We start from the raw sequence: 26,136 nt of genomic DNA on the forward strand, positions 1-26,136 counted from the left end.
CCATGGGGCAGGTCGAATTGATGGGGATGCAACAAATAGTCAGAATATTCTTTGGACAGTTGTAAAAGGATTGCCTTAAAACCGATTGGTAAAATATCAAATGGTGTAATTTATATAAACAGGCATCCTTTTTTTTAAGGGGCAAAATAAATTGTATTAAATCAAGAAACTAAAATATCGAAACAAGCTTGCACAAAACCAAATATGTACGTATAATACCAACAGTTTAAGGCTCCAATTACTTGGAAGTGTCCAATGGCTAAGCCGCCCACCCTCTTGCCCCATTTAAATGTAAGTCTGTTGATCTCGTGCTCCAGTTTTGGCCAGATTTCGGCCCTTACAAATAGCTCATTTGTCTATGGGACATTCGTTTTCGTCCCGATCCGCCACCAATTCCGCCGCCCAAATGGGCGAGGCTAACACTTAGCCCGGATTCATATGCCGTCTGGGTTTGTGATCGGGTCTCATTGTTCACCAGCGAGCAACTGGGCAAAGTGTGACAATAGCGTCGCAGCTGCTGCTTAAAAGCCGCCGTGGTCAATGTGTAGAGTACCGGATTGAGAGCGGAGTTCACGGGCAGCACCAGCACCGCCAGCCAGGCATATAAATCAGGCGAGATCTCACAGCCTAAATAAGGTAAGTCCAATTTACATATTTATTTAGTTTTTAGTAGACAGTAAGATAACTATTTACCTGAGAGGGCAGCCACTTTGACCACAATTATAGGCAGCCAGCAGGCGCAATCGGTGGTCACAATGATAGCAAAGCTATAGGGAAGTGTATTTATTATTTGATCAAATTTGAATTAAAAGTTGAGAAATGAATTCCTCTAAATTGTCGAAACCTACCGAGTTGCTACCACGTTCTCTCGTCCGCTGTGAGTGCTTCGCATTCCGCCACCGGAATCTCGTATCGCCTGCAACATCCTTATGTAGGAAAAGAGAATGAAAACCAGAGACAAAGTGTTGACCAGGATGAAAAGTAGCGCTGAATACTCCCAGCCCTGTTAATGGAATTTAAAGAATAGATTGCGGAAGTTTTCTAAAATGATAATTACCTTTGCGTAGGGATCGTGGATGTGCAGTGACAGGCAGACACCATTGTTTCCATAGAAGTGGTTTCCAAAGTAGGGATAGGAAAGTAGTGGAGCTGCAGCCAATCCAAAGCTTATGCCCCATAGTAATAAAAGGCGAAGGACAATTCTAGGAAAAGCATAAATTAATCTCTTTAATAAATACAAACAACAATCAGTATATTAAAATAACACTGTCCACATGCAATCCAAGTAGTTTGCCTTCTCCAAAGTCAAACAAAGTTTGAAAGGTAAACACAAATATGTGCGTTTTGATATTTGAGAAGTTAATAAATCAAAAAAGCACTTAAGCTTTTTGGAAAAACTAATTAAAATAATGATGGATAAAGAGAAGCTTGATTGTCTTACCAAGCGTAATCAGACTTTAATAGAATTTCACCACTTACCGAACTTTTTCGGTATCCCGGGGCTTGAGGGGCCTCGTCACCGACATCAGACGATCCCAGGTGACCAATGTTAGTAGCAGCGTCGACGATTGGCAACTAAAGGTGCTGAGGAAGCCTACACGTTGGCGTATACATAATTCACATTAGCAAACCATTAAGGAATAAGTGGAAGAGGCTTATGGAGCAGGGTAATAAGGGAAGGATACGCACCTGCAAACGCACAGACACCGCTGTGCCGCCAGGCCTCCTCGTATTTGATGTACTCGCCGCGGAAACTAATGTCCGCACAGGCAATCAACGTCAGGTAAATGCCCATGAGGAAGTCACTGGCGGCCAAATGGCGAAGGTAGAGCGAGTGCTCCACATTGCTCCGTGACTTGTAGAAATAGCGTCCGAGCAAGACCAATAGATTGCCCACCACGGCAATGGAGGCCATCACCCAGACACTGTTTTTGAGGAATAAAAACACAAGCACAGATAGAAAATATTAGACAGACGTAATGAAACATTTTTAATATTAATTTAACCCTGATTTTAAATGTATATAACTATAAAGTTCTATATTTTTACTATTAAAAATCGTGACAAGCTGAATAGAATAGTTAAATACCCTTTGATATGTCATTTTATGTTCTTACATTCAAGTTTTAATCAAATTTTGATATAATGTAATTAAATCTTGCAAATTTACATAAATATGATGAACTCTTAATGTTTACATTTTAATATCTCTATTTTTTGAGTGTATAACTTATAAAAAAAGTAAATAGAATCACTTTTGACCTTGAGTTGGGCAATTGTCGTTATGCTGCTACCCATAAATTGGGGCAATTAAAGGAAATTTAAGTCTGCCCCGTGGGCCCAGTACTCTTTGACCTCTGCGTTTGTGGCAATTGTCAGGGTGTCTCATTATTGCAGTTCTGCTAACTGAGTAGGTGTGTTGGTCACGAGGCCATCTGGATGCTTGAGTGGAGCGACGAGACTTGGGCACAAAGGATGGGTGGTGTACACAAAGCACAGCACAAAGGCAGGAGCAGGAACAGCAACAGTAATATCTGGAATATCAGCCATTCACAGGAGCAGAAATGGCAACAGCCGAGCTGTGATTCAATGACAATTATAGACACTGGCCACATGATGGTTATGCTTGGAGGTAAAGAGACCTGTAATTTATGCCAGTGTTCCGCTTCCCATTCATTGCCATTCACTCTGGGCACTTGATGATGATTGGCCGTCATCAGGCTTGACCCAAGAAACTGCTGGCTAGCTGCCAATTTATCTAAATGCTTATAAAATTAAAAGGAGTTGCAGCTCTACTCGACAAGGCCAAGGGTCATCCTTAAAGGTGTAAAATGTGGAAAACAAAGATGGGGCTATAAGCCCATGCCTTTGAAGGTTTTAAACTTTATAAAAAGGGTCATTAAAAGTAAAAGAAGTTGAAATGAAGCAACACCTGAATCTATGGCCTTAAAACCTTGCTTAAAATCTAGGAAAATTCTCCCCATAAAAGATTCAAAGTAAGTCAGGGAGGAATAGCAATTTTTGTTTTACAAATCGGGGGTCACCCAATCAAACGAACTGAAGGTTATTACGGGCATCCTCCCAGTCTGCCTGCAGCAACAACGAATTAATGTTGTAAATTCAGGGAAAGAATCCCTGGTGCAAAGCAGCCACTTTCAACATTTCGAATGTGGGAGTGCAGTTGGAAAACGAAGGCTGAGAAAACCAGGTGGCTAATAAAAGTAGAGACCACCAGTCGGTTGAGAGGAAAATTAAGGCAGCCGGAAAAACGGTAAGCGCACCGCCAACGACTTGAAGAAAAACCTAAAGTATTTAATTTTTATGAAAACGTCAACTTAGAAATAATGAAATAATGTACTAAGCACAAAAGTAAATTCTCGCTGGCACCGGCATCCTTGTAGCCTTGTAGCCTTGTAGCCCTGTACGTTTGGATCCCTTGGATCCCAGCATCCTAATGTTTGTCTGGCTGTATGTGTATGTTTGTATCCATGCACATGTTGGTGTTTGCTTTTTCGCTGGGAAAACCCCGAGATGAAGATGTGGACGTGGATGGAGATGGAGATGAAGATGAAGATGTAGACGGCGGCATGCAGAGTGTGTGTAAAATGTGTAAAAAGCAAACAAATAATACCGATGGAAGGAAGGAACGTAATTTTCATTTTCAACAGGAACACATCCTAGACGCCGACGACTACGACGACGACGAGGAGGCGATGGCAGGCAGCCAGATAATCACTCAGCAGACTTGATGACAAGTGACTGCCGGTTGCCGGTTGCCAGTTGCCAGTTTCCAGTTGGGAGTTCCAAGTTTCCCGGTTTTCAGTTTTCAGTTTTCGGATACCACTTGCCAGTTGTTGATGTGTCTACTTATTTGTCTTGCCAAGTAGCTACTTGCCTAAAATACCAAATACGGATGCCAGCTTGATGTTTAGACACCGGGGGTTCTAGCTACTTGAAGAGGCAGGATTTTGGGTGTTGAGTGATTAGAACGAGAAATGAGGCTTATGGAGATGGGCTACCCATAAATTAAATATTAGATTATGCCCAACTAATCGTGACCCCATCTTGAGCAAACCCAAATTAAACTTAATCAAACAATTTATCACAAGTTTCCTAAGACCTTCTACTAATACTGCATAAATTTAGTTTAACTTTGAGTTCACTTCTGATTTTCCCAGCAATTTTCCTCGTAGGCAGGACAATGCAGTTCTCTAATTACAAAGCCAGCTTAGATGAACTTGCAATTGCACCGAGACTTCGAGGGTCATAATGACAATGATTTAATTGCAGTTTAATGAACGAGATTTACACACAGACCGCAGTTGGAAGCCCAAAAGCTTTCCCGTTTGCTAGGAGGTTTCCTCAAGCTGTTTGCAAGGGCTCTTAGCCTGATTAAATCGAAATCATCTTATGTATATGGATGGACCTAGTAGGCAACACAGACACTCACCTGCCCCTCAATATCTGATTGTCCAGCAGATGCAACTTACTGCTGATGCCATCGCCATGTGGATCGCAGACCCGGACATTCATGGCGGCGCTGCACAAGTGGAACCACGAGAAGTAACTGCCAGGGACAGATAAACAAGGGTATGGGTATATGGCTCATAACCATTACAATTTGGTTTTGGCTTACTTACATATAATCCAGGCTGCTCAGGTTCTTTAGGACTCGCGGATCGAGGGTCTGGAAACGATTGCCCGTTAACAGCAGGGAGCTCAGGTTCTTTAAACAGGCGAAGGCCTCCAGGTCGAATCCTTCGATGCGGTTTTCATTTAGATGTCTACAAAGGAAATCGGAGAAAAAGGCCAAAAAAAAAAGACATTTGGTTTTGGGAAAGTGGTTAACACATCAGAGCAGTGCGCGGGTTTATGGGCCAACGCATAAAAGCCAAGCATTTCGCTTGTTTTTTTTTTATTTTCTTTCTTCTGTTTTTTTTTTGTTACCCTCTATTTGCATTTAGAGATTGGAAAAAAGGAGCTGAGAGCTTAGATTCCGGGCATCGGGCTAAAAGTTTCATCATTAAAGTTGCCCCACCGATGCCGTGGCACGTATCCGGTATTTGTCCGTCCGTCTCTCTGATGTTTTTCTTAGATATCTCTCTCTATATATTTTTGCCCTGCATACAAATCATTCCACACAGGCCTCCGCCTCGAAGCCGTCTCAATATGCATCACATGAAAAGCAGTGGAATGTTTTTGGGGCGGACGGGGTACTAGTATAAACTAAGGATGAGTTTTTTTTTGCTTAAATGAAAAACTGTCAGCTTTTTGGCTTTGCATTCTTCGGCCTTGAAACGCCTCATAGCCCACATAGCATTATTGATAAATTAAATTCCTCGGCCAAAGCGAAACTTAAACGGCAATAAATCCAAATGACACTTTCTGCCACAGCCGCCTTTCCCTTCCCGCTGTCAATCTCCTCATTCCACCAGGCTCGGGATCAGAAGTCTTGGAAATCAGGGTGCGAGGTCTCAAAAGACCTCTGGTCATGGGTCTTATGGTGGATGGGTAGATGGGTAGATGGGTAGATGGGCAGATGGAAGCCAGAAGCATAAGGAAAAATCCATCAGAGGTCGGAGTTGTGACACTTGTTTGCTCGATGCCCTGTATTTATGACTAGCTAGAGGGGCGTATTCGAATTGGAAAGAGGTTCGTAGTTAGAACTAACTCTCTACTTTAAAGAGTTTAAATATCTATATAAGAAACCTCTATCTAGGCCTGCCTTAGCTTACAGGGTATTTTTAAAGCTTTCCCCTTAACCATAAACAACTTACAATCCTTGTAGATTGCTGAGATTGCAGAAGGTTTCGTCTCGTATGTGGGATAATCGATTGCCAGCCAGAAATCTGCAATCGGCAAAGGATTGATATATTTATAGGTAGACATATATGGAGAGGGGGTATATATATCTATATAGAGATATTTCACTCTTCTTCAGTTATCAACTCACAAGTGTTTCAGGCGTGGAAAGGGAAAAGTGTTGGCGGCAATGTCCTCGATCTGATTATGGGCCAAGGACAAAGTGTGCAGTTTGAGCAGGGTTCTCGGAAAGCTATCTGAATCCAAATGCTTCAAGTGATTTTCATTGAGATAGCTTTTGGGATATATAGAATATATATATATTTATAAAGATTTGGTGCTAATGAGCTATACTTACAGAAATTCTAAGCTCGTTAGATGGGCAAACACTTCGGCTTCGAAGTTTCCAATGCGATTGCCACGCAGATCCCTTTAAAATATATCCCATTAGAGTGTTTATATATATATATATGCCATTTTAAAGTACTTACAGCTCCTGCAGCTGGTGTAGATTCAGAAAATCACTGCGTTTCAGGTGATGCAGTCGGTTGCGTGCCAAAATTCTGACCATCCACCCCGAAAATCATATGAAATAGATAAAAAGTCTCATTTTAATGCTGAAAAGTTGGCAACAAAAGCTGCTGCTGCAATTGCATTGCAGCCAGTGAAAAGTCTGGACATATATCTCGATTTTAATTAGCCATTAAGCGCAAGTAACAAACGCCCCACGAGAAACACTGCACTTTCACCCCAGCGAAACCATTGCCTGGCCAAATTCCAGTACTACACTAAAAGAAAAAGACTTAAGATACAGAGATCCCTTAGATATATTTAATGTTATTTGGTATTATCTGAAGGGAACTATCTTTTTGATATGAGAATTATATTAATATCAAATGGTTAATATTTATATTTACTAATCTGATAAAGTATACAAATAATAAGCTAGCTAAAATCCCAAAGCATAATCCAAATTTAAATATAATTTCGATCTTCTTAAATTTCTTAGTAATCTTTTTTCTATATGTGTATGCATTGTCAACCGGACAGAGAGCCAAGTTTCAGGCCAATGCCAAGTGCAGCTGGTCCTCCGGATTCGGTGGCGCCGGAGGCGAAGTACTACGGATATATCTCCCTCCCACAATTCCGAATCCGCCTTCCGCCGCAAAAGTGTAACTGAGTTGTTTATGTGTTTTTGTGTGTGCCGGCAGTTTTGTCTATTTCCCAGGGTATTACGAAGGGTATAACGAATGCTAATCTATCATTAAGAATGTCGCGTAATAGAAATGATATTACTTTATTAGAAAAGGCTATCTAATTTTGGTACTTTCTAAAGGGAAAATTTGGCACAAATTTTGGTAAAACTTATTTATTAGCTGTTAAATATTTTAAAAAATATATATAGATATCTTTTATATACTCATTATAGGTAGTAAGATCTAAATCCCATTATTATATTATCCAACTTCCCCAAAAAGGAAAACCTTACCGATTCGTTCATAACCCCTAAGCTGACCTTGTTTTAGCCTTTTACCGCCTGCCCTTTTGCCAGCTGACGTTGTTATTGTTTTTGGACTTTTAAGGCGGGGTTGGGGAAATGGGGGCGTGGGCACCTCGACTCAATGCACAAAACAAGTTGAAAACTTTTTACCGTCTGTGCTAATATTTTTATGCTTCGAGGCCGCGCGGCGAGACAAAGGGGAAATTACAGGGAGGGGGTGGAAAATGGGTGGAAAAATAAGAGGAAAAAGCGGCACAACAATGAGGCAGGAATGCGATGCCACATTGTCAGTCGATTGGGCAAGAGGTTGGCTTTAATCTGGCAACAATGGGCCAACTTTATGGCCCCCAACAAAGGTTGACAGCAGTTGTGATTGCGATTAGCATCGTGTGTGGGTTTTCACTGTACCGCCCAATTCTCATATGAATTCTGATATAATCGACCCTCTACGGTTATTGGCAATTACTGGATTTTTGTCATTTAGCACCTCCGGCTGGCCAAAAAATAATGGCTTTTAATCTTTCTCTCTCTCTCTGTCCTTCGAAATTGGCTGAATGCATTTTTGTAGTTTGCAAGCCTAAAGTTGTGCATTGGAAAATTGTTAAAATTTAAGCCAAGTTTTGTGCTATTTTCCCTTAATTTGATTTATGTTTAATTAGCATTTATAGGCACATACATAAATCGGCAATCGTTTTGCCATTGCACTCATTTTTATTGAAATATTTTTATTAAAATGAATGGCTGGGAAAGCCAATGGATAATTCTCGTATAAATAAGCCAAGCCACTAATGCAGGGCTAAAATGTGGACTACACAGGAAGTTCGATGTTATATGCTAATGCAGGGAAATAAAGATTTAATATATACTAAAAACCAATTTAAACTGATTTGAGGAAAACTAACTTATAATAATTGGTGTTTTTTTACTCGAAATTCTATCCTCCTTGTAGCCAATTTACATTTAGCTAATATTAATGCTACCCAACCGGAAATCGATCATAAAGAAGGTGGTGTTAATTCCGAACGTAAATGGCATAACCCGCATTAATGAATATCGACTGAACGGAGGATACTTACAGAATCCTCAATTGATTGCCCTCGGGGAAGAAGTGTTCCGGCAGATGCGGTAATTTATTATCGTCCATATAACTGGAAAGTAAGGACATAACGTTCATAAGTTGGCAGAGTGAGGTGGGGAAAATTATTAAAGAATCGACGACTGCGATGGAAAAGATGATGGGAAAAACTGTTAAGTGCACATAAATAATGAGACTTAATTATGAGTTATTGTTGGGAGCGGGTCAAGTTGCTGGGCAAAAGGATACTCACAGGGTCCTCAGTGGGTTGTCCGCCAGTCGATCGAAAGCATGCGAGGCAATCTCACGGATTGAGCAGAACTTTAGTACTCTGAAAGCAAAAAACAGGCGACAAACTCGAGTGAATAAAACGTAATAAATATGAGATTCAATTGTAAACTTGCCACAATGGGTGTCGGCTAAAAAGAACTTCCCCACATAGCTATTATAGCTACCATAACTTTTCAGACTCCCTCGTCCCTCCCTCGGCCACATCCTTCAGAATAAGATATGTATAATAATGCGCTTTGTTTTCTCCGTGTCATTGTTTTTGGCCCCAAAAACTTCGCTGTTTATTTGTATTTTGTATGTGCAAATGCGGGCTAACAAGCGATGAGCTCCAAGTCCAAGTTACGTCTTCATTAGGAGCCCCAAACTTTCTCCAATGAATTAATTTGCACTTTGTATTAAATTTAAATTTCAAAAACATTTTACTTTACATTTTACATTTTTAAGCTTAATATCGTTTCTTTTTACAATTTCTCTAAATATTCACTTCTGTTTACAACTGTGTAAAGGTTTTGACTTAGAGGAGAGGCGCAATAGAAGGCGACGATAAGCAAAACAAATATCTTTAAAGATCCGTTATGTTCACTTTGGCGTTAGTGCCAAAAACTCTTCTTCCCTCCTTTTCAGTCTTCTTCTTCAGTTGTCAGTTCGGTTCAGAGTCGCGCTGCCGCCTAATTACATTTGTTAATTGTTTTCGCTGTTTAAAAGTGTTAAAAATTTATAAAAAATCCATAAAACAATAAATAACAATGATCGTAGGGCTGTGTTTCAAGCTTTGCTCAATATCTATCTGTTTAAATGGTGAATTTAGCTAATTTTTATGCCAGAATGCAAATGACGCTCCCGCGCACAAGTGGGGTTGTATGTGTGCGCGTCAACACATACTTACTTATGCTTATGCAAATGTAAGTACATAAATTTGCATGCATGCAAATGTAAAAGATAAACAAAGTTTAGTAAGAAAAATCAAAGCAAAAATCCCATTATTTAAATATTCCCAGTATTTAAATAATTCCTATGTAAGTGGTCTTAGAAACAGTAATTTCAATTAGGAAATTCTTTCATAGTTAAAACTTAAAAATCATTGTTTTACTTTTAACTATTATTATTATTTTTTTATTGCAGGGCGGTTTTTGGAAAAGGAAATGGAGCTACGCGGGAGAAGTGAAAGTGTTTTTATATAAGTGAAATTAACGGAAAGAAATATGGAAATGGAAAACGGAAATCCCTAAAGCAACATTCAATGAGATGGAAAATTAAGGTAAGTGGCTTTTATATATTTGTATATTGCTATTTATTTAGTTGTTAGTTAGAAAATATGATATATTTTATAATAATTATGATCAGAATGTTGACGGAAGGGAAGGTTATTTTCAAATTGGCGCGCTGGGTAATTGGTATCTTATTGTCGAGGCTTTTTTCTAGGTTTTTGTTTCACTTTGTCTAAGAAACCCAATCCTTTTCCAATGACTTTCCGTGTATTTTAAATGTATATACAATTATTATGATCCAATTAATCATAATTCTAAATGACTATTTCTTTTTTTTTTAAGTCTATTTTATATAAATCTCTTCCAAACTGCAATGACGGCAATTCTTATTATTTTTTCATCTAAAAAATGTATATCCACTCGAATTTGGTTTCCATTTGGCGCACTTAATGGCCCAATAAATTTGAAATTTGTTTTGCATCTAGTTTTTATGGCTAAATGCTGGATAAACCTGTGGACTGGAATGTCAGCCTATTTATAGAAGTAATTGTATCCTAGATGTTATTTCCCCCCTGGAATTTCCTAGGATAGTAATAAAAACAAGGCTTCACCCACACTTACTCACAATAAAAAAAAGTCGAGGGTGTCGACGGAAAAAAATCCATGCCTGCGGGTCTGATATGAACATTGTTTTTCGGTTTCCGGAGGTCGTTAAAAATTCATCGTCACGAAATCTGCCCACGAAATCGAGGGAAGATAAATGTGTGCAATTGAATGACTTGTTGAAAATATCCCAGGGATGTGGCCGAAAGTGGAAGGCAATTGGAGTAACCAGGACATCCTGTCCTGGTTCTCTTGGCTGTGCCACCCCTTTTTTTCCACCCAAAGGAATGTGCATATTGGCGGTTTGAAGATGGTAACACGAGGAATCTCAGGAAACTAAACTCCGCTTTTGGGAAAACTTTTGGGTTTTAATTTGCGCTGAGATTGGTTAAAACTTTAATGTCAGCGGAAAACTTCTAAAGTCATTTGAGCACAGAAAGAAAATAGGGAATGTAAGGAAGAAGAAGCTTTAAATTATTCTTACAATTTATTAGTAAAAATCTAGAATTATTTCTGGGCTAATCAAAACATCTTTACTTTTCCTATAAATTGAAGACATGACTTAAAGTCAAATTTAAAGCTTCACAATTTCGGTTCTGTTAGTGTAGATTGCACCCCCCACCAGTGTGGAAATTTATACCTAGATCGTGAGAGGAGAGCTTACATAAAAAGCAAGGAATCCCTTTTCGAGGACTATGGAGGATGTCCATCTCCACTGACTGGCGATACGACATGCACCACGAATGTCTGTTTTAAGCCGGACCTGAATGTCCTTTGGCACAGTGACACATAAACTGCAACACGATGCAACGTCTGCCTTTGGATATATACATACATATATGTACATATGTTTAGCCAGCTTGGTAAGGCGGATCCTTCCTGGCTTATCCTTCCGGCTGTCTAGTTTGTACGTAATTTGTATGTATGCCAGCGTGTGATGGCCACCAGTGATACTGACACAACGACAACGACGACGACGACTACTTAAAGGCACCATTAAGGACACAGCATGTCGCTAATATTCAATGCGGTCTGGTCTGGTCTGGACCGGACTGGTCTGTTATGTTATGTCCGGGTTCTGGTCCTTCTCCAGCCCCCACAAGAAGATTTTAAACATCCCCCATCGCTTGCAGCCGCTGCAGTCAGAGTCATCTGCCTGCATTTCCGTTTTAATTAAGCGCCCCGAATGACGTTGTCCGAACGGAGTTATAACATGCCTTCGTTTCTTTTGTGCCGGATGGGGAACTCCATCAAAAACACCCAAGAAACTATTACTTACTAAATATCACTTTAATGGATTCCTCTTAAAATTCGTTAGTCCAAGGAGCCTGTATTTATGTCTTTGCAAAGCTACTTACAACATTTCCAGGTCTGGCAGTTCACTGAAGAAGGTCTCGTGAATGGTTTCGAAAGTGTTTCCCGTTAGATCGCTGTAAAATATAATATTTTATATAGTTTATCTTATATAAATAGTAATTACTTGGGAAAATGAATCAGAATAGAATCATAAATAGCTTCTTTAGAAGTACGCAAATGTACTTACAGCGTTGCCAGATCATGCTTCGGTAATCGTCCTGGTATAACGGTTAACTGTTGAAATCGACAAAGGATTTCGTCCCCTCGACAAGGACAGCTAAAGTTTTCATTTTGCCACACTTAAAAAAGAGAAGAGCAGATTTTGTGTTTCTCCTTAAAGTCTTTTCCTTGATTAGATTATAAAAGTATTTATAGACATCAAAATTTGCAAAGCTACTTTAAATTATTTGGGTGTTATTTTTTGGTATGCCATATTTTCGATTACTTTGATATATTTATCAATTAGCTGTACTTACGGCACTCGCCAATGCGAAGGTTATCATGTCTGCCAAATGGCTGCTTCCTGTACAAATGATCCCAGTACTTAGCGTCCACCTCGTTTACGCAGTTGACCTCATCGGAGGCATCGTCGCAGTCGACACTTCCGTCGCAGTTGGCCCGCTGTGGAACACATTGTGCCGTGGTGTTGCAGTGGAAATAGCCACCGGGACACTTGTCATCGGAGTTGGGAACCAAGATAACCGATTCGATATCGCCCAGGAGCGATATCACTTCACGAACAGGCGCTTCCGCCTCCGCTCCGTGTTCTGTTTCCGGTTTCGTGCCGATACCCGTTCGTGTGGTTTCTGTTGTTGTCCTTGTTGCTCCTTTGGCATCTTCTGCCGCATTAGAAGCAAGTGTGAGCAGAATCGAGAGAACAATTGTGATGGGCAGGCGAGCTGTAAAGGATCATCAAGGCGATAACGATTACAAATGATAACGACTACTAATTAAACTTTCGAATAACTGACTTTCCAACCATCTGGCTTAGCTAGACTATAAATACAGTATCCGAAAATAATCACAAGATAAAACGAACGTCCAGGAAGTAAGTGGAAATTAAACATTACCAATGAAAATATAGAAAACCCAGAAAAATTCATTTTACTAATGGCCAAAGGGAATCCACAAAAGTAAGCAGCAGAAAAAGCAAGAGAAAATCTTATACAAAGGCATCGGAACAAACAGATGTTCTTGTCTATATGGCTCAATAAATTTCTTTACCAAATGGTCCCGAAATATTTGTTTAACCAATTAAATAGGTTAATTAGCATCCGATTAGCAGAACAGCGAGATGGGAGAGCTGGATGAGAGGAAGGAGCCATTTTTTCTGGCCTATTCATTGATGTTCCACTTGATGAACTCAACAACAGACTCTGGATATAGATATATATTTCGTCTATATATATATATATATATATAGACATATAGATTCGCCACCCCCTAAGTGATACTCATCTTCCCTGGAGGCTGTTGTCAGTGCATTTATCATTTTTAACGATTGCACTTAATGCGACGCAATTTCCAGCGCCCACATGGAATCGATTGAAGGGACAACGATATATGTATAGAAAGATGGGTAGTTTGAGGGAGGTTGGAAAATGTAAGTACTTATATCCGATATCTGAAGTTGCAAAATTGTAAATTGCAAATATGTAAAATGTGTAATAAAATTGTTTGTAATAAAAATTACGCACAGTACATTTGTGGCCCAATGGCGATGAAATGGTCCGTGAAATTCCCCCTTTTCGCTGACAAGCCGAACCATTTTTACATGTTCGAGTGTATAATCTATACCTCCCAGTTGGGGAATCCTTTCGATTTGTTTGGGACATCGATAAGGCAACCACCACCATCAACATCATCATCAGCATGACTCGACTTTCTGACTTTCTGATGGACACGCGGCATATCGAAAACATATAACTACCTCTACAAAAAGCAGGTGTAATTATAATGCGAAAACGGAAAAGGTAAACAAATGCAAATCAAATTAAATCGAATCGTGGATATATCAGGCTTTAGATGAACTGATACTAACGACTTTTGTGTACCCTACATGGCAAATACGAATTAAATTAATGGGATAAAGGTTAAGGACATAAGAAAGTCATTAAATTACTTGGAAGAAAGGGTTTGCTGATCAAGATTCGTTAAATTACCCTTAAAATTAACATAAAAAAACGATTTTATACCTTACATTATTAGAGCTGTTAAGTACTTGATTTAAATTCAAAATATTAAAAGGATACTTGCCCTATGTCTAAAGGGAAATAAAAAGGCTTTTCATAATTTGCTTAAAAAACATATTTGCAAAACAACAAATGGAAAATTCCAAGGAGTCGAAAACATATGGCCTGTCCCCCGGATAAACAAGGAACCCGGGATGCGCCGATGGGCGATTGCATTGCATTGGAGGTCATAACTCAGACAGCGGAGAGGACAACGGATTGCAATTACGGATGGAGAGATGGAGATGGCGATGTAGTGAAGAACCAGGACGGGAAGGACTGCCACAATGGCACTGAAACTGAAATGGAAATGACGAGGCGAAGGGGCTGTGACTCTATAAAAGTGTAATTAAGCGCGGCATCCAAAAGGGGGCTGGCTAAAGGGAAAGGGCGATCCAGAACCAAAAGCCGGGAGACAAGGACAAGAACATAGCGCATTTGACACGTGTTGCTAATGTGCTTTGGGGATGAGTAAAAGGGCATAGGGTCTAAAGGTCTAAGGGTTAAGGGGATCTAGGGTAACTTGGAACATCGGCCTCCCTATGCAATCCAATCCAATCCAATCCAAAGCCAACGAATGCCGATGGCGTATCAACGTTTTGTCAACACATTTGCGGCAAATTGAAATGTTTGATGTGTGCGGCTTGGACTCGTCTGGCTACTGCCATGATTGATGAGCCGGATCCCAGCAAGGGGCATCTCCCCCTTATTCCATTTGCCTCATATTTCTCAACCCCCCTGTCTATCTGAGAATGCAACAACAGGAGCTCCTGCTGCTGCTGCGGCTACTGCAGAAAACGCTTTACTCAGAAAAAATACTTTTACAACTTTGTAGCTCATAAATTCTCATTGAGCCACTCAAAGAGGTGCACCTCTACAGGTCTTAGTTCCCACTCTTTACACCCATTAAGAACTTTGAACACACTGTGGGAGGACCAATCCCTAATTATTACAGAACAAAAGGTTCAAGGGAAATATCATGAATGAAATGTATTTTGAGCTGGGGTTTGTACTGAAATAAGGCATTCTTCAAAACGAAATTCTTACCAAATGGCTGTACAGTGAAAGAAAAATGTGCTAACTGGTTGGGTGAGATCAAGAAGAAAGAATTCTTTAACAAATCTTAAGAATATCACCAATGGAGTTGTCTGAAAGTAAGAAAGAATCTAATGGATAAACTATGTATTTTACTGTTTCAAAACCTTAGTGATTTTCTTATCTTAGACTTTTCACTTAGTGCAAAAGTACACCTAAAACACTTTATCAGACCACCCCTTAAAATTGACTCGGATTTGTTTATCCAGTCTGACCCTTGCCTTGCCCCCATTATTCCCCACCACCTAATGCGGTCTAGAAATCGTTCGAAAGTAGCCTCAAGTGGCAATAGTTCCAGGTTTTCTTGCTTTTTTGGGGCAGTGGCAGAGGCAGCAATTAAAACGAACGAAAAGCCAATAGGCACCCACGAAAATAGAAGTCAATTGTGCTCAATGGCTAAGTAAACAAATTGTCTGCAGTTCGATGTCCGTTGTCCGTTATTTGAGATTCCCCCTCGGTATGTTCTCAAAGTCCGTCGATCAATATCAATTAGATCATCTGATGAATCAGAGTGCTTGATATTGATAATAACACTTCAGGTAATACAATTTATAACAAAAGTAAAACATTAAATCCAAACTTGATTGCTTTGTAACTATTAACAACCGGTAGATGGCGCCACATAGTGCCGCCACCTGTTGGTTAAGTTGTAAAGTTTCTTATATTATATTTTCTAATTTTCCTAATTACTTCCAAAGCAATAGTTTGATTTGCTTAATTCTTGGGACTTCAATAGATATTGATCGAATTAACATGCTTAGTTAAAGAATAATTTATGTCTTTGTTAGATTTTACCATTAATGAGCATTAGAGTGGGCGTGACCATTTATTATTAAGCATTTAGGTAAATGTTTTGTTTAATGCTTTTCACTATGAGTTGGCGCTCTTAAACAATTTGGCATCTGATTTATCTGGCAAACAAACTTTGTGCTGAAGCCGAAGCATATTAAATGGTTTCGGGATGGGTCTAGGTCCATTACGACATGTACTAAAAACAGCTGAGAAATTCCAAAAGTTTTATTCACCTCCCATGCCTTTTCGTTTCGACTGTTTAGATTCCGAGTTCGATTTTTCGGTATTGGTGTGGAATTTTTATACTCACCCAAAAATCGAACATGAAGAACAGACAACAAACCGAGAAAAGTTTTTAGCTAACAACAAAGTTGTAAACAAGAAACCGACTGGGAGGGCACCAAAAAAAAAAAAAAAAAAAAAAAATTTAAAGAATTATAAAAACAGAAGCCAATGATAAACAGAAAAGGCTGCTCAAGTGCCCATTTGCAATGGGTTAAATATATATATATATCTACCGATCTATATATATACATTCTCTCTATGCCTTGCAAATCTCTGACGGAGTTTTATTTTTAAAGTAGGCAAATGTTAAACCATTCCATTCGCAAGATTCCTTTGGGCTTTGGGCTTTGGGCTTACCACACTTAATTACTCGTTGAAAATTAATCATTTCATCGCTTTTTGCGGATATACTCGTATCCTAGGCCTGCTGCCCTAATGATTTCGTTGCTGGGTGGGTGGTCGATGGTGGGTGGTATTTGTCAATAGTTCGGCTGTTTGAACTGCCGCTGACAGCGAAGGCAAGATGCCCAAATACATAGATATCAACCAAATGAAAATAAATGCGATGCCAAATGGTTAATGCCCCATGCGTTAGCCACCGATGGGTCAGAGGTCATGTGACATACGCGGCCAGGGGAAGACCTGGCCAAATTAAGCGGTTTTCTGGCCTTCTTTTTGGTGCACGAAGAGAAAAAGGTCAGGTAATTTGGGGTATTTTGATGATTATTGCCATGAAGGAGTTTTGAAAACACTTTTTAAGGTATTTAAAAGTATGCAATATTATATTTTACATTGGAAAATTCAAAGGATTCATTGGGAAAGACAACTTTAGGGATGTTTAAAGGATTTACATTGGTATTTTATATATATTTCTCTCTCTGTACCACTCGCCCGATTTGCTTATTGCTTCTATTTGCTTTTCCTTTTTTTATCTGTCCGTCTCACTTAGGCTTCAATCAGGGTATTACGCTGGCCATTTTTCATTTTTCCACTTGGCAGGGTCAGAGGTCACATCACTCGCACACGTCAACACATATGTAAATGCCATGTGTTTTATCTTGTAGTCCTATTTGTTTTACAACAAAAAAAAAAAAAAAAAAGAAAGGAAAACTAGACCCAAGTCTAATTTCTGTCCTTTTTTTTTTGACCTAGATTAGAGCTAGTCAAAAAAGCTACGCATAATATTAATTAGATGACCTTTTCTTTGCAATAAATGTGATTCCCAAGTGAGTTTAAACTTGATTTTTGATGAGGTCGTGGTAGTAAAAATAATCATTTATAGGAATATTTAAAGAAAATCGTTTTTAAAAATAAATAATAAAATATTTGTTTTAACTGCTAAAAACAAAGGGGATTCTTATACGAAATAAGCCCCCTAACTGGTTAAATAAACTTTAAAAATAAAATAAAATATATACATATTTCTTAAATAAGCCCCAAGAGAATACCCCAAATATTCCCAATCGACTTTTCGCTCACGAACTGGCTTAAGAAACCATATGATCATCGATAGGAAAGCTATCGGTTTAATACGAGTACTACTACTAAAAAAAACTTGTTGCGCTGCGGATGTTACGGAAGGAAAACCAGAGATATTAATAATTTCATCACAACTATCAAAGTCAGATTTTTTTTTAAAGCCGTAGAAAAATGGAGGAGGAGGACTATTACATGATGCTGGGAGTGGAGCCAACGGCCACCGAGGAAGAGATCAAGAAGGGCTACAAGCGAGTTGCGCTCATTTATCATCCGGATAAGAATCGTCATCCTAGAACGGAGAACTATTTCAAGAATATCAACAATGCCTACGAAGTCCTTTTAGATAAGGAAAAAAGGGAGCTATACGATCTCCAGCTTGAAGCTCAGAGATCCAGAACCAGAAATGTCCCAAGGCCAGCGGGAACCCATTATCAGCAGACCAATCAGTTGGATTCCCCGGATTCATTTCCAGCTATATGTGCTATCGGCGGAGTTGTATTGGGCCTTTTCATGGGTGTTGGTGCTGTCAAAATGTTGACCTCATCAAGCTCTAAAAACAATTAAATGCAACGAAGTTTCTGCATTCTTTGAAGAAAAAAAAAACAATTGGAAATGTGAAAATTAATTAACAATCAAACGGTTAAAAACATATTAGTTGAGATTAATCTGTAATGATAATAAATAAATAATTTATACGATTGGCAAGCTAAAAATGTGTGTGTGTGTAAAGTGGAAATGGATCAATAGGCAAACTTGTTTCTTTTTGTGTAATTCAATAACTTGATTTCGCATTTCGTAGTGTAAATACCTCCTGTGGAGAGCTTGTATTAACTAAATTATTTTGGATCTTAGATAAAACGACTGTTGAATCTATGATTCAAGTTGCCCCAAAAGTTGGAAAAGTTATTTGGTGCCAAAAGTTTTCGAATGGCCAAAGAAAACTTCTCTGAATTGCGACTTAACTTAATTCTCTAAGACGTTTCATTGATTTCTGTTTTCCTGTTGGAAATTAAATTATTTACCAACTTCTAAACGAATGAAAAAGCAATTAAAGAGTCTGTTATCATATTCATTTCTTCATTAGATTTGAACACTCCCCAAAAGACAAATAATTTCAGAATGTTTTGTGTTTTCATTTTAGAATTGAAATAACATTCCAAAAGGCGAAAGATGTTTGCACTCGTATATGGCCTAATAAATCGAATAAAAGAAAACCCAACTCTTATCGATTTTCTTTGAAGCCTAAAATGTGTTCTCACTTCATTAGCGTGAACTGCGTATTTCTGGAGGACCTCTGATCCCTGGGGATTTCGTTTTTCGCCACCCAAAAATAAGGAATCGAATCATTCGCACTTCAATCATACATACACATAACAGCTTCCTGGCCGCCCTCTCTGCTTTCTGCCAATCACTTTTGCTTTTCCGGGGATTCCCCCACTTAGTGTTTTCCATTTGGCAATCACTCAGACCGATTCACATGTCCGGTTTTTGGGATTCCAACTAAGATGCCGCCTGAACTTAACGCACGCCACTTCCGAGCGAACCCTAATGAGGCATAACCTTTATGGCGGCGTACACTGTCATTGCCGTTGTCGTTGCCATGGACAAATTCAATTATGCGACGACTTAAAAAAAATGGCAATAACACCACAAAATTATATGGATTACTTGATCAAGTTAAAAGCTCCGCTGGATCTCTGGTCCCAGTGCTCTGAAATTTGATAGTGGGCCTTCAATTCATTGGCCCTCTGGACATTGGGGGCATCGATTAGCGTCCGCCGGATAATGATACGGTTACGGATGGGAAGCCTACTACACAGATGCTTGACAATATTGTGGCACTCGAAAAAATTGCAAATTTCAAATGACTTTTTAAAATATTCGAAAATTTACAAAAATTTAAGCTTGAAAAGTGCTTTCTTGCCTTTCCAATTATTTTCATCCTAACGAAATCCTTACTTTAAACTTAATAAAAATGTATTTAATTTAGTAAGTAGTTTCTCTAGCCTAATGACCTTTTCGCCATTAGCTTAAAAAAAAAAAGGAAAGCCAATTTGTTTGAGTGTGGGAGTAGCTGTTAATGGATCCGCTGCAGTGCACCCACACGCGGACATGGACCCGCAACTGAAATTGTAGAACCCCGGACCATAAATAACGATTGCCCGTCCCGTATTCAAATTACCTAAAAGCGGAATATCGAAGTTGTTTTTGCCGAAGGGGGGAGGCGTGAGGCGTTATGATGGGGATTATTAATCCAGAGCCAAATCCCGAAATCCGCCAAAGCTATCCCCCATATTTTCGGGCTAAACTTGGCCGTCAGCGACAAGTTCTTAAGTGGAAAATCGCTGGACCGGTTTCCACTCACATTTCACATATTCCCAAACAGTTTTTCTTTGCGGGTGTGCGTGTGTGTGTGTGTGTCTTGGGGTCATGGAAAATGGGGAAATTGTGGTGGCGGGAAGAGACGGTGATAAAGGAGTTGCGAGTGGGCGGGCATTTTCACTTTTTCGGGTGCCTGAGTTACAATTTGTTTTTTCCGCTTCTCCAACAATTGTCAGGGTTCTTCGCCAGCTTTGTAACTAGGATTAAATTATAAATCTTGCAAAGGGTGCAATAGGTTTTTTCTACCTTTTTTTTTTTTTTTTTTTAATATTTTTATAATTAAGTTTGGGCCATTTGTTAACTAGAATTTTCAACTGACTCCTGACTCTCCCTGGCAATCATGAAGTAATCTCTTTTCGGGCGAAGGAAGTGCTGACAATTTCGTAACTGAATGGGTTATTAAATTGGAATGTCATAGGAGAAAAAGTCAAAGTTCTATTGATTTTTTAAGTTTCTTATTTAAGTATAATCATTAAATTTATTAAATTTATAATAAATACATTAATATTTGTAAGTAACCCAAAGAAATAATATGAAAAAAAGCAGAAGAAAGGTAGTAAAAGTGAAGATCAAATTGTGTTTAAAATAAAATAAATTAAGTGATTCAAGAATCATTTATAAAATCAAATAAAATAGTTACTTATTTAACAAAAGTTAAGATTTATAATTTGTTAATTATAGTAATTATTGTCATACCTAAACTATATATTTTAGTGATGTAAAAATAGCAATTAATCTCAAGAAAAGTACTCGAAAATAATCAGTTGTAATGCAGAATCCATCCAACTAAACACCCTTACTAACTAATCCCTCAGCTAAGCTCTAAGGAAATATTAAAAAAAAAATCTAATAATTACCCCAAGCAGCTTAGGCAAATAGTTTCGCCTTCCGAGGATGAAATTTAATAGAATTCCTGAGGGGAAGACAATCTGGGCCACATAATTGACACATTCCACTTGATTTTCGTGGGTCATTAAAAGGTGTGGTTGCGGATTGGGGGTAAACACTATATATATATAGGAATAATCTGGCTAGTAACCATGGTGTTACACACATCTAGTATATATATATGCTTTATAGGGATTTGTCTAAGCTGCCAAAGCAGCAGTTACAACTAATAACACAACTTTTGGGGCAGCAGGCGTTGTCAGGTCAGCAATCAGCAGCCGGCAGCAGCCAACAGCCAACAGCCAACAGCCAGGAGCAGCCACAGAAACCACAAGGACCTACACTGGTCTGGACAACCCCTGATCATCCTTGGACCAACAACTAGTCCCACCTTTTCACCCTTCGCCCTGGCATTTGCAATTCATTCGAGCTCATAAATCTAAACGGCACCACGCACTTACACTTAATGACATTTTATTACAAAAATTTAACACACACGCCAACTCGCAGAGAGACCCCATTCGACAGAGATAGCCATATTTATGGCCATCAATACGTGCGAAAAAGACAGAACGAAATATATCCAGTCGGCGCCAGGACCTATTTTAATAACATAAATTAATATGCAAATTGGAACAGAATTTTAATTGAAAATCGCTTTGCTAGAAACACAAATTTTCGGCCACGACGATTTCTGATATTTTCGAACTGCCAAACTGGATTCAGGTCAATCATCAGCATTTTGATTGGATTCCACAACTTTGTTGGGCATAAAACAAAAGTTCGTCTTTTAAGTTTTACTACCTCAGGTTAAGGCACTTTAAATTAAAATCTTATAAAAAAGATTTCAATTTTAACTCTCACTTAACAAATTGATCTAAAAAAAAAGGTAAAGTTTTCTTGTGCTAAATGCTTAGCGTTTTTTTATTATGGCCAGAAATTTCTGTTTTCTCATCTAACTACCAACTTTGTTGTAAAACTTCTTTATGCCCTTTGAACTTTCGCCAACATTCAACTCTCTTTCAACAATTTTTGCACCTTTTTCGTGGATAAAAACTTTTGTCATTTCCCTCGCGAAATTCGTATTTTTACTTAAAAAAATTACTAATGTTTTTTGGTTAGATTTTATGATATTATGCCTTTAAGTGCTGACTAACTAAGCTGCTTATTTTCGTTCTATAACCATTTAAAGTTAATGTAAATCTGTTTAAACCTCTTTGTTGGTAAATTTTCTTTCTAAGTTTTTAATATTAAATAGTTCTGATATTCATTTCCATTCCTCAGAGTAGCTATCTCAATTTGCTTCTAAAATATTATCTTTTAAAGGTGTTTATTTAAAGGTGTTCTTCTAAAAATAAAGCCCCAACTTTCCTTGCATTTTTTAATCTTAAATCCAAATAAATTCCCTGAAATCACGCCTTTTCTAAACAAAGTCTAGTTGGAATTCCCCCAATTAACCCGTGGATAGCATAACCCACTGAAGATCGAAAATCTTCGACACTCTTCGCTTATAGATATATGAATGTACGAGAACGATAGTACAGATGGTCAATATCTTGGGCGGGTTTATTATTTCGATTCGATTCGATTCGATTCGCGTTAAACTGCCACACAAACATTGCGGATCAAGTAGATAAAAACATATACACATGGCGATTGGGATTCAGATTGGATTTGTTCAGATATCTGGAATCTATAACTGCATCGATAAATATACACAAAAAACAAAAACACAAAAACACAAAATAGGGAATTGTTTATTTTTCCGGGACGTACGCATGATCGCTATTGACATCCAGGGAGTTCTCCTTCTCATCCGCCGATTTAACGGCCAATAAACAATATTTAATTATAGACTTCTCGATGTGCACTGTTAAAAAAAAGATACCCGAAAAAAAATACAACTTCGCGGCACTTCAAGATCTCTTTGTCGGGATCCAAAAATATATATATAAAGTGTATATATATATAGAATCGAGTTCTTGGTCCGCAGCACCGCGCGTTCGCTGCCAACGATAACAAACAACTGAGCTGAAAAAAGGCCGAGCGCCTGCAACATGTGGCATGCGGCTTTTCCAGGTGCCCCGCCCACACCCGGCGCCACCCAGCCGCCCTGTTTGCCCGCCCATTCGTACTCATTCAACGATATCAGCTGGCAATTTATGAATGAAAAGCTAAAAAGCTCGCCAATGAGCCACAGCCAAGTTCAAGGTGAAAAGCGTTTGCAAGGGGGAAAAGCGCGCTGGGAAAGCTCAGGAATTGGAAGTGATTACAACCTTTCACTTTCGAAAGGGATTTTAAAAGTAACTACTATTTGTTTTTAAGAAATTTTCATGTAGAAATTAGATTTTGAAATTACATATATTTATCTTCCTGATTTTCTTGTTAGACTTTCTCTTATTTCACCTTAGAATTTCCCAAATTTCCCAATTAAACTCTTTCTCTTTCTTGATAAATAACTTATTTAATATAAACATAATTTACAGTAGAAGTAAAATATAAATCAAACACACGGGAACAAAAAAAAAACAAAAAAAAATTTTAAAAAGTTTCCTAAGTAAAGGTTGGAGTTTAGTAATGATGGTAGTTGTGGCTCTGCTGGTGCTGCTGCTGCGCCAAGTTGGCCTGGGCGAAGATGTGCTCCAGTTCGGCATCGCTCAGCTGGTCGAAGATGCCGCCCTGGCTACCGACTCCAGCACTACTGGAACTCAATGCCGATGGCTGTGATCCCACGGGTGGCAGATAACCTACGGGAAATCAGAAAACATAATGGGTTAATCATCAGATAAGATGAAAGATTTTGTTTTTGATCTCACCTTCAGCTGGCGAGCTTCCGTAGGGTGGCAGCAGGGTTACCGATGGACGATTGGGTGACGCTGGTGCCGATTCGGTGGGTGGCTGATAGAAGACCGGCTTCCATGGCTGCTGTGGTGGCTGGTGGGTTGGCGGTCTCTGTGGTGGCACCTCAGGCTGATTCTCTGGTTCCGGTGACTGCGGAATCTGTGGCGAGGCTATGCCAGTTCCAGATTCTGGTCGCACTGGCGTGGACCCCGGTAGTGGTACAATTCCGCCGGGAAACTGTGACTCCGGTTGGCCAAAAGTGGGTGGCTGCTGGGGCAGTGGTGGTTGTGGAGCAGCTGGGAAGAATTGGCTAGTTGGTGGACTGGGAAAGGCCGGGACAGCCGGAACTGCTGGTACTGAGGGAATCGAAGGATTTGCAGGTGCCTGCGGGAACTGAGGAATCTGAGGGAATCCAGGGAACTGAGGAAGACCAGGGAATTGTGGTATTTGAGGTATGGCCGGGATCTGAGGAATCTGGGGAATCTGAGGAATCTGTGGCACTTCCGGTGCTTCAGGAGCAGCAGGAACGGCAGGCTGGGCAGGCACAGCAGGTTGAGCAGGCACAGCTGGTTGGGCAGGCACCGCCGGCTGGGCAGGCTGGAAACTAAACGTAGGTACTCCAGGGAACTGGGGGAACTGAGGCGCCTGTGGGAACTGAGGGATCACTGGCAGATCCACAGATGCTGGAGCCGGAACTCCGAAAGCCACGGTGGGCTGGACAGGCTGAACGGGTTGGATGGGAGTGGCTGGTTGCAGGGGTTGAACTGGAGTAACTGGCTGCAATGGCTGGACGGGTTGGAACTGGTGGGTCACAGGCTGCACGGGCTGGATAGGCTGGATGGGTTGGATGGGCTGAAGATGTGTCACTGGCTGTACAGGCTGGATGGGCTGAACAGGCTGGATGGGCTGAACAGGCTGGATGGGCTGAACGGGCTGAATGGGTTGAATGGGCTGAACAGGCTGGAGGGGCACAGCAGGAGCAGTTGGTGCATAGGCCTGCACATAGGTGGGCTGCAAAAAGGGATACATTTTAAGAATTAGCTTATATTAAAAATCCATTTCTAATTCACGTAAAAATCTCTATTGATATTCTTTTTAGGATCAAAAAAACGAATTCAACTCAAAATTCCCGAAGAGCTGACTCACCTGCACGGCGTGCACGTGGGCATGGGCATGGGCTGGAGCATGGAAATGCAGCGGCTTCACGGCGGACTGGAAGACGACGGGCTTCTGCAGGTGTTGATGCGGATAGTTGACGCTGTACGAGGAGACGAGAGCGTTACCAGGACGCAGGACATACGAGGGTGGAGCCACGGCACCCGACAAGGCAGTTGCCACTCCAGTGGACAAAGCTGTGGCTACTCCGGCGGGAATGGCGCTGGCCACACCAACGGGCAGACCAGTTGGCAATCCTGTGGGCAAGCCAGCGGGCAAGGCTGTGGCCACGGCGGGTAACAGAGCAGATGGAGCGGGAGCAAGAGCTGGCAGCAAACCAGAAGCAGCACCAGAAACCAAGGTAAGTGGCTTCACCAGACCATGTCCACCATGTCCGCCGTACTTTACAAAGTGACGATGTGGTGGAGCAGCGGCAAGGAAGGCACTGCCTCCGGGCAGCTGCAGGCTATAGCCGTAGTGGGAGGCATAAGTACGGGCGGGCCATTGGCCATGCAGATGGGAGTGGCCATGTAGAATTCCCCGTTTGTGCTTGCCGGTTGTGACCTCGACGTCCGTTTCCGGTTCGGTAACTACGCCCGCTGTCGGGGCACTCTCCTCCACGGATTCCTGTGGCGGTGCCTCCTCCGAGGTCACTGTTATGGTGGGAGTTGTGCTTGGGGCTGTGGGCGTAACCGATCTGCTGGTATGACGCAAACGTAAACCCGCTTCGGCTCTGTGGGTAACCAAGATAACAGCCAAGACCATCAGAAGATGGAGGCTCCTCGAACTGGTTAGAAGATTCATGTTGTTTCCTTTTGTATTTCCTCTGGTAATGATGCACTGCTTCCCTTTCTGATATCGTTTCGCGTTTAATCCGTTTGCTGCGATCGCCGCCAAGAAAATGAAATGAACTTCCTTGGTCGCTGTTGTATTTATAAAGCGGACATCGCGGCACAGTGGAGTGGCCATCGTGGTCGTGGAAGATACCCACTGTGCATACCAATCGGTGGTGATGGTGCTGTGTGTTCGGCTAGCAATGCACCAAAGCACCACAGATTGCGGCTCATCGGCATGGAGTACGGCGATTGGGCAGTTTATGACTTTTACGCTGCCATTTCACTTGCCGCAATCGTGGGCCCCACCAGTCCCCGC

General features: G+C 40.3%; 2 protein-coding genes and 1 long non-coding RNA gene across 3 annotated transcripts; 1 reads left to right on the plus strand and 2 right to left on the minus strand.

Annotated features, from left to right (window-relative positions):
* Positions 1-283: 283 nt before the first annotated feature.
* LOC108103910 (relaxin receptor 2) lies at positions 284-22,990 on the minus strand. Its single transcript, XM_017209659.2, has 18 exons — positions 22,765-22,990; positions 12,313-12,735; positions 12,024-12,135; positions 11,839-11,910; positions 8,632-8,709; positions 8,380-8,451; positions 6,294-6,365; positions 6,161-6,232; positions 5,954-6,097; positions 5,778-5,849; positions 4,641-4,784; positions 4,451-4,567; positions 1,690-1,925; positions 1,480-1,594; positions 1,058-1,202; positions 849-1,003; positions 694-767; positions 284-627 (listed from the first exon to the last, which is right to left on the minus strand). The coding sequence occupies exons 1-18, from the start codon at positions 22,802-22,804 to the stop codon at positions 338-340; spliced, it is 2,433 nt and encodes an 810-aa protein (XP_017065148.1). The 5' UTR covers positions 22,805-22,990; the 3' UTR covers positions 284-337.
* On the plus strand, positions 9,324-25,025 carry LOC108103913. Its single transcript, XR_001772272.1, has 3 exons — positions 9,324-9,571; positions 9,792-9,927; positions 24,929-25,025. It is a non-coding gene; the product is annotated as an uncharacterized LOC108103913 (long non-coding RNA).
* Positions 23,483-25,874, minus strand: LOC108103911 (serine/threonine-protein kinase WNK2). The gene is made up of 3 exons (XM_017209660.2): positions 24,976-25,874; positions 23,805-24,840; positions 23,483-23,735 (listed from the first exon to the last, which is right to left on the minus strand). Exons 1-3 carry the CDS (start codon positions 25,786-25,788, stop codon positions 23,560-23,562), a joined length of 2,025 nt encoding a protein of 674 aa, XP_017065149.1. The 5' UTR covers positions 25,789-25,874; the 3' UTR covers positions 23,483-23,559.
* Positions 25,875-26,136: the final 262 nt, after the last annotated feature.

Source organism: Drosophila eugracilis, unplaced genomic scaffold (assembly GCF_018153835.1).
Source record: "Drosophila eugracilis isolate 14026-0451.02 unplaced genomic scaffold, ASM1815383v1 contig_408, whole genome shotgun sequence".
Lineage (NCBI taxonomy): Eukaryota > Metazoa > Arthropoda > Insecta > Diptera > Drosophilidae > Drosophila > Drosophila eugracilis.